The sequence below is a fragment of the Ambystoma mexicanum genome, chromosome 12 (genome assembly GCF_040938575.1).
Source record: "Ambystoma mexicanum isolate Mex_15411 chromosome 12, UKY_AmexF1_1, whole genome shotgun sequence".
Classification (NCBI taxonomy): Eukaryota; Metazoa; Chordata; class Amphibia; order Caudata; family Ambystomatidae; genus Ambystoma; species Ambystoma mexicanum.
In genome coordinates this window covers 55,929,676-55,942,499 of record NC_090936.1, presented here as the reverse complement: position 1 = coordinate 55,942,499, position 12,824 = coordinate 55,929,676, and the positions used below count along the sequence as shown (strand labels likewise).

At 43.8% G+C, this 12,824-nt stretch overlaps 1 protein-coding gene across 1 annotated transcript in view; it reads right to left on the bottom strand.

The window, feature by feature from the left end:
* The window catches only part of PNPLA8 (patatin like phospholipase domain containing 8), a 188,887-nt gene that overhangs the window by 91,394 nt on the left and 84,669 nt on the right, over positions 1–12,824 (bottom strand). Inside the window, exon 5 of the mRNA XM_069627957.1 lies at positions 9,765–9,859. Coding sequence (XP_069484058.1) covers positions 9,765–9,859 — 95 coding nt within the window. The remainder of the gene's footprint in view (positions 1–9,764; positions 9,860–12,824) is intronic.

Below are 12,824 nucleotides of genomic sequence, written 5' to 3'. Positions count from 1 at the left end.
CATAGACATTCAGGTGCTGTGACAAAGTCCCAGGGCCTGGAGTGGACTCTGCAGTGCAGGAAAGCTGGGCTACTAGGGCAAGGTGGCCGGAGCTAAGAGCTACATGGAGGTGGTATGGGGAAGGGTGGGCGCAGAGACGCCCCCTCTACCTCTCTGGGCTATGTCCTGACCCGAGTAACATGGTCCAGAGCTAGGATCTGGAACCCTCACCTTGTTCCATTGTCAATTCACTATGTTGGTTTAGTTTGACTTTTACCTCAACCGGTGCATACCTGCCCACAAATAACTACTTGATAATATTTCTCTTTGAGGACCAGTCCAACATAAATCAGTCTTTGGGGCGAGTGACCAGAATTTGGAAAAAGGAGGAGGTTCCCAATGTATTGTATCACTTCATCTTCATAACAGCGACTCAGCCCAGTATTTTTCTTGCCCACGGTGCGATTTTATCAAAGCTGATCAATTGGTTGACAAAGGGCCATTTACATAAAAAAGTGGAGAGAAAGAAAAGACTTTCTTTATGGCAAGGATAGAAAGTGCACATACAAAGTGTGCTGATTACAGCTCCTACGGGCAGGTTGCATGGGTTCAGGCAATAGGGGTGTTTTAGGAGTTCTGAGTGAGACCCAAGACTTAGGCTTCCAGTGGTGTTGAGCAGAGGTGTAGAAAGGGTAGGGCCGAGCAGGCAAGGCCAACACAAAATCTGTAAATCCGCACTCAGCAGCACTGTGTGGGCATTTACAGATGTCAATGTCACTGAGGTGGGCCCAACTATATTAGCTTCAGGCCCCAATTGCTAAGACAATTCTGGCTTGAACCAAAATCAACTAACAGTGAGATGGCCTAATAAAACTGAATAGAGTCTTAATGTGACAAAATATAAAACAGGCACCAGGGATGGCCAATAGAAAGCAGAAAGAACTGAGCTACAGTGAGCTGTTGTGGATCCCACACCAGCATCCGAGTGAGGAAATATGGCAACCATGCCAGCAGTGACTGCTTTCAGAGAGTGCAGCAGAGAGCAGAGGAAGCAACACACAAAGCATGCATGCCAGATAAGATTTTGAAGTGGGAGTATTTTGCTCACTATTTTTTAAAGTAATCAGCTAAATGATTTCTTGGGGAGTAAAAATGTATGTCCAATTCCCAATGGGAGTATTTTAAAAGCGAGTAAAAATGTTGAAAATGGAAACTGGAAATGTTTTTGTAATAATTATTCCTTTACACCTAGTTATACATACACATTAAGAAAGATAGGTTTACTTCTTGCAATCAGGCACTAATAATAGTTTCCTCCTGTGGGACTATGTGCATTACTTGTCCAGACATATCCATGGAGCTGTGAGGGTGGAAGCAGGAGCACATGGTCCTAAGCGTCTGTTTTCTATAAATAAACCAGGCTCTCCTTGGCATTGGCATCCTACAAATCGGGGTAAAGCAGTAAAAGCAGAACAGGGAATGGGGCCCACTATTGGGGTAACATGCATTCATGGGCCTATAAAGAAGTATGCGATGTGCTCGAGCAGTCTACAGACATAAAGTAGAACCCAGGAAATCAGACCCAGAATCCATCCTCCAAAGCTTACCATAATAATAATTGATTTTTTCCATCATCTTAAACCATTACAATCATACAAAATGTACAATAAAATAATAATCAATACATCCAAATATTATATATCATTAAAAACCATCATAAATAGTAAACACACACATTTTATAATCAAAAACATATGCAACATCATCAAACAAAATAGACCTAAAGGAATGCACCACAGTTCACTAAAAATTGAAGAGTGGTAAAGAAATGCCTACTCTTATTCCATAATTTCGAGATGAAGCATGGAACTATGAACACCACTATTGGGATCAGGAGTCAAAAATGGTGAAAATTAAGCCTAATCCAGATGCGACACCTTGGTATCCCACCACAGAGGTCAAAGCCAAACTAGCCCAAGGCAGGTGTAGCATCTACATAAAACAAGGACATGGGGGGGAAAAGGATAGCTCAGGGGCAAAGAGTTTGTCTTGGAAGCAAGAAAATGCAGCGCAGCACAGGTTCAAAACGTGACCCGTACTTAGAAACCACTTATTGGTATTAGGCGCGTTATAAAAGAACAATTTCAATTATAATTATAATCACCCTCTCATGTTGCAGCTCTGGCAGGTCGGAAGGAGGAATCTGTTTTATTGAAATTATATATTTAAGGCCTAACTTTCCCCATCGCTAAAGGGTTCATCCTACCTATCTAATAGAACTCGTCATGAAGTCTTAAAATAAAAAGGCCCTCGGTCCAAACCCAACTCTACCTGAACCTGCCACTAAGATAAATAACTCCAAGGTAAGATACTTATTCTCTTGGGTTGGTGATTTTTCTTCAATAGTCTCTGAATGAAACGTCTCTGTTTCACCTGTTTCCTCCATTTATAATCTTCTTCAATAAAACCTAGATATCTGCTCCACGAGCTCTTTTAATTCTTGGACAACACTCCTGGGGTGTGTGCTTTCCTTAAGGATATGGTCAAGAATCCTACGCATCCTTCATTAAGTCTCTTCCCAGGCGGCATGGGGAAGGCAGATGATTCCTGATACCAACCCTGGGTGGGGAGGAGAGGGGGGTATACTGCGGGAGGATGACCTAGGAGGAGACCGGGCCCATGGTGATGAGGAGATTCCGTGGGATGAGACACAGTACGTTTCCTCGGACAGGAAGATTCTTACCACTGTACCTTAAGAGGTTACATTTTATTGCCATTTTAATGTTACTCAACCTCATATTAGATATAAGCTTGTGTAACCCCAAGGTTATAAAATCAGAACAAACTATACCAAAAGAAAGATCCTTTTTGGTATTCCAAACTAAATACCTTCCTAAACCCTCTTCCTCTGCGATAACTACTAATCATCATAGTCCCTCTGTTAAAAGCCTTAACGGAATTAAATCTACCCTTACAAATACTTTAAAAGTGGAAAAACCTAACTTTGTTCAAAGAAACTACAAGTCCCAGAATCTTAGAGGTACTGAGATGAAGAAGAGGGCTGAAGAAGCATGTAGATGTAGTAGTCAGGAAATTAAGCATAGTAGCCATTGCAGTAATCAGGCAATTAAGGCCAATAGCCCACACCTGAAGACAATCTTAGAATCTGTGAGGCATAAAAGGCCCCATCACGAAAAGGGGAGTAGAAGGAGTGGAACGAGAACTGGAAGGCTGGCTGTAGCAGTAGTAGCAAAGGAGAAGCACAAGGCTGGCAAATCACAAAGAAGTGGGGGCACAGAAGGGACGCTGGAATATGGAGACAACAGATTTCACCTGCAAGTTCTGGTCTCCCAAAACCTGAAGTGCAGACGCTGAGCAGAGGAAGACATGCAAGAGGTTGAGTTTTCCATATGTGAACCGGATTGCAATGATTTCAGAGCTGTGAACGTGCAGAAGACAAAGGCCAGAAGGAGAAGGCAAGCCAAAGGTCTCAGGAAGAAAAGGAACTCCCAAATCAAGTTGCCAGACCAAAGACACCTGTGCTGGAGTAGGGTGTGGGAACACAGCGAGCTTGAAGCAGAAGAAGTGGTAGAGGAAGTCGGGGGTGAAACAGTGGCACCCGGAAAACCAGTGTCAATGAAGCCGGCAAGTGAAGGTCGGCGTTCAAACACACTGCACAAGCCTTGCCGGTAACTATAGCCAGCACATAAGTGACTTGCATATTGCTTAATGCGATGGAAAGCTGTTTGCTTTATCTGAACTCTTATTAACAATGGAATTGTAGCACGCGCCTATTAAGTTGAAGATCAGCATTTGCGTTGGAAGCGAACATCCTTGAAATCCGCTGTTGAAGCATTTAAAGACTATTATTATCTAACAGAGAGGTTGCCTGTCCCTAATTAACAAGAGGGAACGCTCTTGGAAACCATTACCAAATACCCAACAGTGCCTTTATACGAGTTACAAGTTACGAAGAGTGAAAAACACATCAAAAGGAGATTGTGTGTGCCCAATTGTAATTCCTAATGGGAGTCGGAATCTCATCCTTTACCATTACATGGGAATACAAGTCTTCATTCAACCTTAAAATCTGCTTAAAGAGATAGGTCACCTGTACCCGATTGTGTTCTCATTTGAAGGACTGATCCCTATACAGTACCCAGAAGTGACAATTGTTCTATTTCAAAGAAGTAAAAGTATTGAAAAGAAGAACACACATTATCCAAGCCAAGAGCAACCCCTTTTCATAGTGAAACCTGGTCTTGCCCAGAATTAAAGAGCCATCTAATTATACTGTGACGTTGTTAACGGCCAAGTGGCCTAAGAAACAAGTACACCGTTGTTGCCTGAAGCTGAGAGAGTGGCACATAAGCTTCTGGGTAATTACTGATGACTGGCAGAAAGGTGGGAGTAAAGCTGGGAAAGGGGAAACAAATGCTTGTGAAGAATACTTTGAAGTAAAATACAACCTGTGGTGCTAAAGACTGCGGAAGCTAGAAAGAAGGGAGTCTTGTGGGCATAATCAGGTTGTTCTTAAGGCAGTCAGAAGGACGCAAGAGGCAAAGAGGCTGCTCCTTTTTAGAAAGTCATTAAAAGTAGAGTGCCTTGCCTACCTGAAGAGTTTGAAGCGTCTTGTCAGAGCCTGACTAACCATTCCAAAAGACAGAGCAGTAGTAGTAGTAGTACTTGAACTGTGGTGGCATATTAAGCTGTCAGAAGATGTCACATTGAAGTGGTTTGAAGCAGTAACGTACTATGGCGCAAAGGCAGGGACGTTAGTTCACCAAAATGCCAGGGGTAGCGGAAGTGACACCACACGACCCTTGACCTCTGATGACATCACAGGAAGTGATGTCATTTGACCCCCCACCTCGAAGTGACATCACAGGAAACAATGGAACGCGACCTTTCACCCCACGACAAAACAGGAAGTGGCATTGCAGAGCATTGTTTTAAAGTACACTACAAACAATATGGTTACGATATCACTGTGAAGTGATATACATTTAATACAGGAATGGATCACCATATGTATCGTTAATACCAGTGCGTATAGGCCCATATTACCAAATCACTGTGAATGCAACCAGACGTCCAAGGCCAAACGATAATGATGTGTTATTATATAGCACTTACGCTTAAGCGCTTCATATAGAACAAATATACATACAATATCACCCAACCTGTGTTGGTACTCATTTATCAAACCAAGACACTGCTTTGGGTCGTGTTTTCTCTGATCTTCCTCTCTTGGCTTATGAGACTGTATCCCTTCCTCCTAGGGTATTTGTCTCCACTCTCTCTCTCTCCATTACCTTTTTGAGTTTATTTGGTATTTGCCCCTCCTCAAGTTGCCAGTTAAACAACTTTAGTCCTTCTGTCTCCTCTTTGGAACTAGGACGAGTTACAGTCTCTTCATGCACGTTATTTCCCTCAGAGGGTTGCTGGTTATGGTCTCTAAACACCTTTCGCATTGGTAATTCAAATTCAACTATTGAGTTCCTCTTGACTCTTATAAATGACTAAGACGAGTTGTACTCTTCATGAGTGCCTTCCCCAGCTGCCACATACTTGTCCCGTGTTCCCCGGGACATTCAGGCGGGTATGTGAACCTTGCAGGGCTCGGCACGCGCTTGGGTATTCATCTCAGTACTCAGTTTCCTCCCACCCGGCTTTTGCCAGTGTCCCAATCTCTGCTTCCCTTTGGGCTGCAGCCTTCTATGGATGCAGACGACGGGAAGCTCTGCTTGCTCCCAGCAGTTATTGTCTCAGTGTAGTTGCTCGTAGACACCTCTTCTCTCTAGGGCAATGGTTTCCCCGGTTCCTTGCTCGCCGCCCTCCCGGGCCTTGCGGCTAGTCTCGACTCCACCGCTTCTTGATGCGATCACGTCAGGGGGCTTCCCCTGCGTCGAATACCCTCTCTTCTGCTCTCCTCTCCTTGTTTAAAACTCTTAAAGGGACATTATCTTTAATGTTCTCTGTTAGTTTTGCGTCAGCATTGCCTGCAGCCACATACAAGGATGTTGTATTCTTCTTCCGAATAGGCAGTCCCATATTCGGATCGTGTGTCTGATCCACAGAGTTCCTCACAGGAACATGAGTCCTTTTCTCCTAAGGGAGAGTCATTCCCAGTGAGGTCCCACTTGCCAAGACGCCTAGGTAGGATCTTGCGGACGGGGCTCACCACCTTAATCTCAAAGGGGGTGGGTCCTGTAAGGAACACATGGTGGCAACAGTAAAGGCGGAAACAAGTGATCACAGTTCAAGGGTGTTTATTAAACTGTATAAATGGGTGATAAAAATGCCTCGTCTAAACCTAAATCTAAGATGGGAGCAAGCTACAACCATCAAATAATAATAAGGTAGTCCTAGTGGCGTCTTGTCAAATAGAAAGAGCCTATACTAAACATTTTTTTTAAAAATTGCCAATCCTTACCACTAATTTACAAATAGCGTGGGGTAATGTTCATGAAAAAGAAGGAAGTGTTCACAAAATAATATTTCAGGATGCACAGGCTGTTGGCCTCCCTTTCCCATGTTTTCAGCACGGGACAAGGCAGGTCAATTGAGCTAAGCAAACGCTCTGGCTTCTGCTGCACAAGGATATAGTTCAATTTTCCCAGTTCAGGACCTTCTGTGTCCAAGTCTCTTGACGCAGAGGGCCTGCTGTACCAAAAACAATACGCAAACATTCTTTTTCTCAACCAGTATACAACTTGGGTATTCAACCGGGCTTAGATCAGTTTCAAAACAAGGTTCAAAGAATTATTTTTTGGGTGACTCACGGTTCAACCTGGATACCCCACTGCCTGGCTCAGATCCCTACCTTTCATCCAATTAGTCTCCCTCAGCCGGGCTCGCACCAATTGTGATGTACATTAAACTATCAAAGACTTTCGAATGTGCACAGGGTTTAGCTTGTCCCGTTGCATGACCATTTCGAACTCAATATTTCTTTCTCTTACACTCAGCATCAGTTGGATACCTAACAGGCTTTGCCCACGTGGCGCCGGACCACTCTGTGTATGGAATCTTTTCTTGGCCTCCCAAAGTTCAATTATAAAGTTCAACTACTTCCTTTGGCTTGCTATTGTATTCGCGGCGCTCACCACAAACTCTTCACACACTGTTCTCTTTATACAATGTTGCCACTTGCAACCTTGGTTCAAAACTGTTAGGCATCATTGTATGCAGTACCTTGTGGGAGACAGCACCAGCCCTGTCCTCTTGGTAATAGTTAACCCAACCTTTGTTATAAGCATTTACTACACATGTTGGTAGAGTGACTGAGCAGGCATCTTTGTAGAAAATGAATTCAACTGAGAGCTAGCATGACTACACAACAAGAGGTAAGCAACCCCTTAGTTTTACAGTACCTTTGGTTTGAAGAAATTGGTTCCAGTTGGCTTCTGTTCCAGTTGTAGTATGGCAGATCCTGTTGTTCCTGGGCCTAAGTTGTGGGGACAAGAAGGACGACATCTGGGGACCCCTGCCTTATGAATTGAAGGTCGGCGGCAGCAATGTGCAAACTTCAGATTATGCGGTTTCAGCTTCTCGCAAATAGCACCACGCGGTTCTCTGATACCTTATGGACTTTGCTCGCATCTGGGGTCCAGCACTCTGTTGAGGCGGCTCAGGCTTGGTCAGTCCAGTTTCATGGGAGTCTGGAGGATCTTCCTTGAGCTCGGGTCCCACTGAAAGACGACACACTCGATTCTGGTGTTCCTCTCCCTGCCAACCGGTTCCTGCAGCAGCAATGGAAGTACAGCCAGCTGCGAGAGGTTTTTCAGATGAGTTTGTCTTGGGGTCGATTGGTCCCACCAACCCAAGAGGAGAAGTTGTCCTGTGCAGGGCTTCTCTAGTGGAGGCGAATTTGGAGTTTCAGCAACGCGGCAGGGCTTCATCGGACAAAGCAAGCGTCCAGGAGTTGCAGCAAGCATCTCTTCCAAGTTCTTCAGATTCCTTCGTCCAGTGGTCGACTCTGCCTTCCAAGCAAAAGACCTTGACTTTTATGCAGGTTTCTCCCATTCATTAGCAGCCTAGTTGTCAATCAGACAGCAGTGTGGCTGTCCTCCGAGGACAGCCAGCCGGCCAATCACGTTTGGTTGTATTCCTGTAAGCAAGGACACTAAGCACAGGGAGTTTCGGGCACCTCCCTCGCTTCCTGCCCTGCTAGACACGCTGGAGCCAGAGGCGGGCTTCACCAGTGAATCCCGCCCAAGACAACACAAACAAAGGGACCAAACCTGGTTTGGCATGCAGAGTAAATCTCAAGAAGAACCTTTCCAACAAGAAATGCCAAAAAAAGAAGACCAGGGCCATTTTGACAAAATGGGCACCCATGGGTGCTTTACTGCAGCTGCAATTGCAGCCCGCGGTAGAAACACACAATGGTAGGAAAAAGTAAACCACTGCCACCAGCCATTAATTGTAGAAAGGGTAGCATAAAAATTTTACATGAGAAACTAGACAAAGGGGATACTAAGTAACCCCTCCAGCACCCTATGGGAAGATAGTGTGTGTGCTGAGTGTACAAAGTTACAAAATGTAAGTAAAGTCAATTTCACTTCATTGCTCTTGGAAACAGCAGTTTAACCAAGAGAAGGTAACCTTTAGGAAATCTGGAAGACTTCCCTGTGTCACTGCACTGAAGGTGCTGTGTGACACAATGTAAAAAGATGACGCCTATGGAGTTTGTCAGACTCCAAAGTCAAAAGAAACACAATGTTCAAATCAATGAAGAATACATGAGAGAGTGGGAAAAAGGTCTCACTCTCTCCAGGATAAAAATGTAAAGTCCTTAAATCCAGAAAAAGTGCTGGGGCCTTTCTAAGGTAGAAGGGAATTAGTACATTTGTGAGAATTCTCCCTAACAAAAACACAAGCTAGTTTGGCATCAGTCTCTCCGACTCACTGTCTGTGCTGTCTTTTCTGACGTTGCTTTGTTGTAGGTGCCAAGGACAGTACCATGGCGGTAATCGCTCCTCCCCGGCTTGGTTATCGACACGGGAGAGCCCCAGGTACCTCGGACACACTGTGCAGGTTTGACCAGCCTTAGTTCCTGGTCTTCTGTTTCTTACTTTCCAAGGCTCACGAAAGTAAGAATCTTTACAGGTCAAGGGTACTTTCCTCTATGTAACCCTCTCAGGTCTCACCATCTTTCTCCTTGTATTAAACTGCCATCTTAGAACTGCTGTTTCCTCGTTTGTTTTGCCTCACTTCGAGTGTGCTTTCATGCTCCGCCTTTTATCCGTGTGTGGAAGTGTGATGGAAGTCAGGTGTGTGTAATGATCTGTGATTGCCTGACCATAGTGTTGGGACATGTCAGGTATACGGCTCTGGGGTTAGACAGTTGTCTCTCATGGTGAACTGTCTGTGAGAAAGTGTTTGTGTTAGGAAAGAAGGGGAGCGTGAGTTCCTAGTTATCCGACCTGGTAGGATGGGGAAAAGGTGTTAAAAGGAAGGAGATACCGCTTCTCACCCTCAGGTGTCCCACTTCCACTTCCTGAAGACCCCTCATCCAGGTGATCCTCCCTCACTTGTCGATCCCCAGGAACTGGGTCCAAAAGCGATGGCCGTGTCCTGGCCACCTGGATGACTGATACCCGGAGACTAGCGGGTGATGCACCTTCAGGCTTCTCACAACACACAGAAGGATAAATAGGAGATGATCCCCTGGGGAAGAAGCATAGTGGCCTATTGTATGGCTGCACACATTGTGTGGAACACACTTTGAGCTTGAGGCTATAGATCAGACATGCATGTTTGAGTTGTGCATAACTTACCAGTGCTAACACCACAAATGTAATCAAACAGCTCATGAATGGGCTTTCCTGTTAGCTCTTCCAGTTTACGTAGTGTCTGGAGTGCTACTACGCCTCTGCAATAAACCAGAGAAGAAAAAAAAGGGTGGAAATGAGGCCTACTTTCAACATTACTGAAATACAAAGTTCAAAACCATACATCCACCAGCAGCCATTTTTAACTGAGTTTTCATCTGCACGTAAAGAGAGGATAAGAGGTTCTTGCCTGGAGAAACTGAACTATACCTGCCATTGCTGCTGCATACCATGACAACCTTAGATATGAAAACATCCTTCTTCACAATTGTTCACATTTTGGGCTGCTTCATTATTTGCATTGAGGTGATACGGAGGGCTTGAATAAGTTACAGGTGTTAAAAAAAAAAGTTGTGATAGCGTGTGGAGAGAGATTTTGTGTTTTATATATATATACGACGCTTGCAAGGTTAATCGCTTTTGAGGGTTACAACAGCCAATCCAGGGACGTAACAAGACCAACAGGTACAGCAAATATTTCACACATCAAGCACATGGGTGATAGGACTACATTGGGGGTTAAGGCAAAGTCTCAGCATTCCATTAGAGCACTACTAGTGGAACTTTCCTGGGTACCTCAAGTGCTACATGAAGCGCAGGTTTTCATGTTTCCTAGTTGCTGCTAGTCTTGGGGTTCTGCAACCATTTACTATTTTACAAAGTGGTTGAAATGCTTGTGGTCTTTTGCCCGTCTCAGTTCAGTTTTGATTTTGCTACATAGTGTGGTCCCTGGCTGACTAAGGATTGCGGTTACATCTCCTTTACCTTAGCATGAGAGCAGTTTGTTTCCCGGGAGGTGGGGGGCAAGGGGGGAGTGGAAGGCTCTTCGGGAGTCACAGTGCTCCAGATAAGATTTTGAAGTGGGAGTATTTTACTACCTATTTTTTAAAGCTGGCAGTAACACTATTTTTTTATGGAGTAAATATGGAAGTCCAATTCCCAATAGGAGTATTTTATAAGCGCGTACAAATATGTTCTAACTGTAAAACACGAATGTTTTTGTAATAATTATTCCTTTGCTCCTAGTTATTCAGGCACATTAAAAGATACATGCTTACTTCTTCCAATCAAGTCATAATAATAGTAGTTTCTTCCTGAGGTACAACGTGCACTACTGCTACAAACATATTCATGGAGCTGTGTGGGTGAAAGCATGAGCACAAGGTTTTATGCGTCTGTTTTCTAATTTTTGTTGGGAGTACTTTTACTCCCCATTTTCATTTTTTGGGAGAATTTGCCTATTTTCAGGGAGTAAAAGTGGCCGGTACACCACTTATCTGTATCGGTATGGCTATTGAGTCTCGAAGGAATCAACTTCTTGGAATACTTTTGGATTTTGGTTTCGGTAAAAAAATGCTTGGAATAAAATGTTTTTGGTAAAATCACACTGATCCTCCCAGTAGTATTTGTGCATCAGGTAAATTGCTGTGAGGTAATCCTTGTCCCAATTGTTAACCATTTCAGTGATTGATTTTAAAGCAGGAATGTGTTAAGGCCATATATTAATCTAACAGCTCTGTTTTGTAGAAGTTCTATTTTCTTCAAGGGGTGTTTAGGTAGACCCAGGTAGATGCAAGTAAAGTAGTCTAGTTTACCAAGGACTAGAGATTCCACTAATTCAACCTTACTGTCTGTGGAAAGCAACGGAAGGATGTATTGATGGTATGCAACTGAGGTGTCAATGTCGGTTTAATCTAATCACTTGATGTCGAAAGGGCATGTTTGATTCCAAAGTTACTGCCAGGTTTCTGGGTGTGTTTACTGGTGTTGGTGTGGTGCTTAGAAGACATGGCCTAGCAAGGATATTGAGCATTGGGTTTGACACGATGTATAAAAGAGCTCAGCATGAGAGCAGTTTGTTAATCACCATCCACTTCTATTTGGATAAGAGGCAGTCACAATTTGGATGTTTCTCTTACTGTCTATTTCAATGCCAAAAACGAGTTATAAGTTGCCTTTGTACAGATGGAATATGTCTGTGTAAGCATGGACTATATAAGCAACTAGAGGAAACTGAAGATCCTTGTGGAATTCCACATTCAAACCCGTTGCGGGGGATGCCTGGGAAGTCACCCATGTTTACTTGAATAGTACTTTAACTGACGAGAGATTATAGCCAAAGGAAAACCTTGCCTCTTAGGTCTCCTCTTAGGTCTAAGAGCATGCTGCGTCTACTTTAGGCTGCTGCTAAGACAACGGGGGAGAGAACTACATCCTTCTTCATATCTACTTTCCATAGGGTACCTTTCTTATCCACTAGTTCATTTTCTGTGCTCTTAGGGCTTAAATCAGGCTGCAGCAGAAGTTATTGTCTAAAGTAAATAATGTCCCCCTCTTGGGTGCCTTCATGTCCCTTCTGGGATGTTCCGCTCTTCAATACTTTTTGGATGAAGAAACCCGAGATTTCGTGCCTGTACTCTTCAGAAGGGGGGAGTGGAGTTGTATTGTTCTTGGTCGGATAGTTCTTTGCTGACAGTGAATAATTCTCTGGTTCTGTTTGGAGCATTCAAGATCCTTTTTGCATGCAATTCCTCTTAGATTCCATGGATTGCTTTTTTGCATCCTCTGGCTAGTTTGTGGTATGCCATTCTAATGTCCTGGCATTCGGAAACTCATGTTCTAGTTTGCTGAATTGTCTCTTGATGGTTGCACGTTCTAGGTTATACCATGTAAACCACGCCTAATATCTGTACAGATATTATACAGGCCCTCTTTAATCACAGGGAAGATTATTTCTGGGCACTCAAGATAATGATTTGGGTAGGTGTTCTCTGAATGCCGTTTTGTGATTCTCTGAGTACAATTTGACGGAGGTGGTCTCCAAAGTTGTATGTGGGTGTTAATATAATTCTGTTTTTGAGAGTTGCTCGGAGGCATTACACCAGATGATCATTCCAAAATATTTGTTATTACTATGGTGAAATGTCTAGGTTCCAAGTGAAAAGTACATCCAGTACAAGATTCGCAAACACAATCTTTTTTTTGCACGTGTTCATGTTATTGTAG